The following is a 6,428-nucleotide window of genomic DNA, read 5'->3' on the forward strand; positions in this document are numbered from 1 at the left end:
TTTTGTGTCCTTTTCATTTATTCTTGTACATATTTTATTAAGTTTAACACATATAGGTGATTTAAGTTTAAGGCTTTAAACTTGTAGTTGACTAAAATCGCTCTATGACCATAGCATATCAATATAAACATAACTTTTTATTTTCAAATCTCAATTTTTGTTTTATTATAAAAATTTGATAAAAACACTATCTTTTATTTATGATTTTTAATTATGTATCCAAATATGTAGCGGTTAATAACGAGCCAAAATTAATTGATCTTTTTTATTTATTTATTTAATTTAATTTTTATTTATATTTTTTTAGACATTCTTTTAAGAAAATTCAAATGATGATAAATCTTGTAAAATCATATCTATCATGATTCTACTTTATAAATTTTTTATTGACCAGACAAAATCAAAATACGACAATTGATCTTAATAAAAAAAATACTTATAAAAGATAAAATTATTAATATATGAAAAATTTTCGACATTTTTAAATAATAAACTAAACAATAATTTTTATTAATTTTATTTATAGTACCAAAATCAAATTCAATTATAATTTAACAAGAATGATCTACATTTCCTTTAGTACAAAAATCAAATTTAATAATAGTTTTATTTATGTATATTTTTGCTAATATTATTAAAAATAGACAAATATAAATATTTTTATAAATGTTCTGTCAATTTTAAAGTCTTCTCTATATTAAAATCATACATTATTGATTGAAGAATCATTTAAAAACATATTAAGTTACAGCAAAGCAATGACATATATTTAATAATAGTTGATTAGTTATCTTGAAGAGAAAAAAAAAAGGAAAACAAACTTGAACGGCAAAAACTAGTCGCATATCATATCATCCCACAATTGGCTTTTGCCCCACGTCACATCTACTCATGTCCACATCCTCACCCCAACTAATCCAATTTTTTCTCCATTTTTGGGTTTCTCTAGATTTTTATCAATTTTCTCCAATCCATTGTTTTGTTCCATTCATTCCTACTGGTCAAAATCCATCCACCATTCTCTTTCTCTTTGCACACTGATTTTGATTGTATTTTTCGATTAAGATCAGACAATTTATAATTAAAACAGATTTTAGTTTTTTTTTTTATTTTAAATTTCGATTTTTAATCTTGAACCATTAAATTTCAATCAAATAGACACGAATAGAATCATTAGTTGTAATTCAAATCTCTTTGCACACTTTTTATTAAAATACCCCTGAATTAAAGTATTAAACCATCTTTTCCACACCTTTCTAGACCCAACACAATCATTCAATACCCTTTTGCTTCACTTTTCAACATTACATGACATATACATCTTCTTCCTTATAGTTAAATATCTTCTCCCTCACCTACAATTCATATCACACACCTCAATTTTCTCCATATCAATTTCCTTTCCCATCAAATTCCAATTTTTAATTTTTTTTCTTTCAAAATATATCTTCCAATTAATCACATATTATCATATTATATATGCAACCATGAAATTTTTTAGTCCCTCCAATTCCTTCCTTAGGAATGTTGTGTGTCCATCCGACACCATATTCCTCAAAACCCACAAACTTTCTCATTTTCTCCAAAACAACATAATTCAACACACATAATTCAATATCTTCACCCTTTTCCCCTTTCCTTAATTTTCACAATTTTCACAATATGGATCAAGAAAAAGAACAAAGTTTCAAAAACCCAAGAAACATAATCTTCAACAAATACGAAATGGGTAAAGTATTGGGTCAAGGAAACTTTGCAAAGGTTTATCATTGTAGAAACCTTTCAACAAATGAGAGTGTAGCAATCAAGGTGATAAAAAAAGAGAAGCTTAAAAAAGAGAGGCTAGTGAAGCAAATCAAGCGTGAAGTTTCGGTTATGCGTCTAGTTCATCACCCTCATGTTGTTGAACTCAAAGAAGTTATGGCAACAAAGAGAAAAATCTTTCTTGTAATGGAATATGTAAAAGGAGGTGAACTCTTCACCAAAGTAGAAAAAGGAAAATTGAAAGAAGATGTTGCAAGAAAGTACTTTCAACAACTTATCAGTGCCGTTGATTTTTGTCATAGCCGCGGTGTCACACACCGCGATTTAAAACCAGAGAATTTACTTCTGGATGAAAATGAAGACTTAAAAGTCTCTGATTTTGGACTCTCGGCGTTGCCAGAACAACGCCAAGAGGATGGAATGCTTTTAACTCCGTGTGGGACCCCTGCATACGTGGCACCCGAGGTATTGAAGAAAAAAGGGTATGATGGTTCTAAGGCTGATTTATGGTCTTGTGGAGTTATTCTCTATGCTTTGCTTTGTGGATATCTTCCTTTTCAAGGTGAGAATGTTATGAGAATTTATAGAAAGGCTTTTAGAGGTGAATATCAATTTCCTGAATGGATTTCTCCACAAGCTAAAACATTGATTTCAAATCTTCTTATTGTTGATCCTAAAAAAAGGTATTCCATTTTTGATATTATGAATGATCCTTGGTTCCAAATTGGGTTTGTTAGACCCATTGGGTTTTCAACGAACGAGTCGAGTATCGAAGACAACGACACAAATTTTGATTTCATGGAGGATTTGGATGTTCCGGAATTGATAATGACAAAACCATCTCGTCCTTTTTATAATGCTTTTGAGATTATTTCGTCGTTGTCTCATGGTTTTGATCTTAGGAATTTGTTTGAGACGAGAAAGAGGTTGCCATCGACATTCATATCAAAATTCTCGGCTTCATCGGTTTTGATGAAGCTTGAGGAGATGGCGAAGAAGTTGAATTTTAGGATAACGGGGAAGAATGAGTTTGTAGTGAGAATGGAGGGAGCAACGGAGGGGAGAAAGGGGAAGGTGGCGATGATGGTGGAGGTATTTGAGGTGGCGCCAGAGATAGCGGTGGTTGAGTTTTTTAAATGTGGCGGAGACACAATGGAATATGTTAAGTTGTGTGACGAACAAGTAAGACCTTCCCTCAAAGATATTGTTTGGAGTTGGCAAGGTGACACTAATAATGATGATATATCTTAAGTTGATAGAGTTTATTTTGATCGAATGATTCAAATTTCAAGTAAATATTTCAAAATATGTTTAAATTTAATTTATTGTATTTATAATATGAGTTCTTCTATTAAGATTTTCTATTGCAAAAATACAGGGGATATCTGAATTTAAGTTGTATCCTATGTTGCACCAACAAAAAGAAGTTAAGTGCTACTTTAGAAGCTCTTTAGAACAACAATCATATAGGGTAGAAATAGGAAAAAGAAAAGGAAGTGATGGTGATTCTGCCTTTATTTTAACGTTTCACGTTATATATTATCTAATAGCTAAATTTATAATTTTAGAATTTCAAAGACAAAAATTGCACATTCTCTCTACTTTCACGTAGAATCTATCTTTCAAATTTATAATAATTAAACGTGCCCCAACAATCATATTATCTTTCATGTTAAGTATCCATTTCTTACGATTTTTTTAAAAAAAAATATCAACCTTTTGAAAATAAAAAAATTTACTTTTAGGAGTTTTAATCCATTTTTTTTAAATATTTTTAAAAAATGAGAATTTAAAGAAAAAGAAATATGCAAATTGCTTCAAATGAAAAGCTAATTTAAATTGCTTAGCTTCTTGGAAAGATAATTTTTCAAAGTGATTTTTATTATGATAAATAAATTAAAATTCTATTGTTTTTCTTAAAAATCTTTCAAAAAATAATTTTTAATATTAAAATAACTTTTTTATTGAAAAAATAATTTTTTATAAAAGTTTACACTGGTTCAATTATAAATTTATTTAAAAATTATAGACAAATGCTAACAAATAGAAAGGAAAAAATGACTATGTATTGATAAAACTGTCATCCAATTATAATCATGTATTCATTAAATCATCTAACTAACTTTACCTATGGTATGTCATGGCAAAATAAACAATTCCATTAGTTATCAATGTAAAAGAGTCATTGAACTCATAAAGAAATATTACATTGAAAGTGTGTTAGAAATTGTATATCCAATTTCTTAAAATATTTAAAATTTTGTTCATTTCATTCCAAAATTTTTATTTAATGATTCTTTAACAAGTGTGGGGACACTTCTTAACAAGACAAATTTTATATTATTGACGAAAAAGAAAACAAAAACATTCGAAGATAATAGCCAATTAAGGATCCTTGATATTATTATTGGAGGATAAAGAAGCCAAATTACCAATAGAACTGCAAAAGAGACAAGAAATAAATATATATATATATATATATATATATATATATATATATATATATATATATATTAATAATAATAATAATAATAATAATGATAATAATAATAATAATAATTTATTACTTTCTGTCGCTATACGTTTGGTGTTGATGGATATTTTTATTGAGATTTTTTGGGTGTATTATATTGGCAAATAGTATGATTTGGGTAAACGGGTGAAATAGGACTTTTGGTACATGACCCATTCACCATACTACAAGTTGAAAGTGGGTGAAAAAATGACATATGCTCAAAAATCACAAACAAACGAGTAAATTATAAGATTGCTAGCAAGAGTTGAATTTTCTCTGTCCTCATTTTATGATATTTTGGTTGTGCTCTTTTTTGCAAGTGTTGCCATATTCTACTCGTTTTAAACAACAAGGAATAAAAGAAAATTAAAATATTGGTAATATTTTGCTACATATATATTTATTTTGAAAAAGTGTATTAACTTTTAAAGAATATTACTAATATGAAAAATGAGTTGTCAATATGAGATAGAATTGATGTGATGATCAAACTATAAAAAATACAACTATAGAAGATAACTCTAATGAATATGAGTTTTATATCTGAAAACATCACGACGCTTAAATTAATATGAGTAAACAAAATTAGAAGTTATTAAAATAAGTTGTGTCTCTTTTATATTTGACTGCAAATTTTAAAAAAAAATTATTAAGTCAAATTTATTTTAATCCATTAAAGAGATTTTATTGTGATTCTCGCAATTCTCATTAATTGTATATTCGACTTTTATTGGAGGTAAATAATGTAATTTATTTAAAGCACTATATCTAGATGACATATAAATGAGATGATCCGTTTATAGAAAATTGTAATTTGTTGTAAAAAATTAAATAAAATAAAAATAAATTAAATAATATATTTATATTTAAATAAATAAAAATTATATTTTTCAATGAGATTCTCGTGAGAGCATTTGTGGGAAAAAATAAAATAGGTAAAGATGTGTTTTCTACCCATTTTATCCGTAGTGCCGATGGAAGATATTGAAAAGACATGCAAGAAAGAAAAAAACAAAAAGGGAATTTAATAAGAAATAAAGAAAGATCAGATTGTTGCATTGTGGGACCTATATAACTAAGAAGATACCATCAGCTGACTCGGATCATACTCAGTTTTGATTAATATGTCTCCAAATTATATATGCCATGGAGTGGTTGGATATGAACAACAATAGTACTCATACCAACATGTCAACTTGCCTATATATGCAACAATATTTGGCACATCCCAAAACTATATCATTAATACATCTTCAGCCCACCTAAATTTAAAATATATAACCTAATTAATTCATGAGTGAAGGATTATCAACAAATAATAGTAAACAACAATTATTTTAGGGTGATATAAATATTTTGGGACTCTATTTTGATATTAAATATTAAAGGTTAGGACAATCCTACGATTTACAAGAAAGAAGATTAGGATATGACATAGACGTATTATATTCAAGATTGGAGAAATCTTGAAGTCTATAAGCTTCATAATTCGTGAACACTTTTTTGGATGAGTTCTACAATCCTAAAAGTCATTGGTTTCTAGAGTTAGATACTTGTATTGAAACATTACTACAAATAGGAAGCACATAAAAAATGTAGGTATTTCTAATGGAGTCACACTCTAGACGAGATCTTTGTAATATCCAAATAGGATGTACATCCAAAATGATTACCACTAAACTTCTAACTAAACTTAAGTTTCACTCAGGTTTGGGTATAGGATCTTACTCATAAGTGTGTGTGTGTGTAAGTGAGTGTAGTGTGTGAAGAGAATCACAATCCAAGATTGGAGAAATCTTAAAGTCTATAAGCTTCTTAATTCGTGAACAATTTCGTGAATGGATTTTAAAATCCTAAAAGTCATTGGTCTCTAGAACCAGATACTCGTATTGAAATATCACTACAAATAGGAAGTACATCCAAAATCTAGGTATTTCTAATGGAGTTAGACTCTAGACGAGATCTTTACAATAATCAAATAGGATATACATCCAAAATGATTACCCTTAACTAAACTTAAGCTTCACTGTGATCTGAGTATATAGTCCTCACTCATAAGTGTGTGTGTAAGTGAATGTCTAGTGTGTCAAGAGAATCGCAATCCAATAAACAATGTAAAATACTCAATATATATATATATATATATATA

General features: G+C 27.9%; 1 protein-coding gene across 1 annotated transcript; it reads left to right on the top strand.

Moving 5' to 3' along the window:
• Positions 1-1,258: 1,258 nt before the first annotated feature.
• Positions 1,259-3,165, top strand: LOC101513526 (CBL-interacting serine/threonine-protein kinase 5-like). Its single transcript, XM_012717669.3, has one exon. The coding sequence runs from the start codon at positions 1,663-1,665 to the stop codon at positions 3,013-3,015; it is 1,353 nt and encodes a 450-aa protein (XP_012573123.1). The 5' UTR covers positions 1,259-1,662; the 3' UTR covers positions 3,016-3,165.
• Positions 3,166-6,428: the final 3,263 nt, after the last annotated feature.

The sequence above is a fragment of the Cicer arietinum genome, chromosome 6 (assembly GCF_000331145.2).
Source record: "Cicer arietinum cultivar CDC Frontier isolate Library 1 chromosome 6, Cicar.CDCFrontier_v2.0, whole genome shotgun sequence".
NCBI lineage: Eukaryota > Viridiplantae > Streptophyta > Magnoliopsida > Fabales > Fabaceae > Cicer > Cicer arietinum.

Excerpts from the sequence above, each read along its gene's own strand:
- LOC101513526 (XM_012717669.3), top strand. The coding sequence starts at position 1,663 with ATGGATCAAGAAAAAGAACAAAGTTTCAAAAACCCAAGAAACATAATC.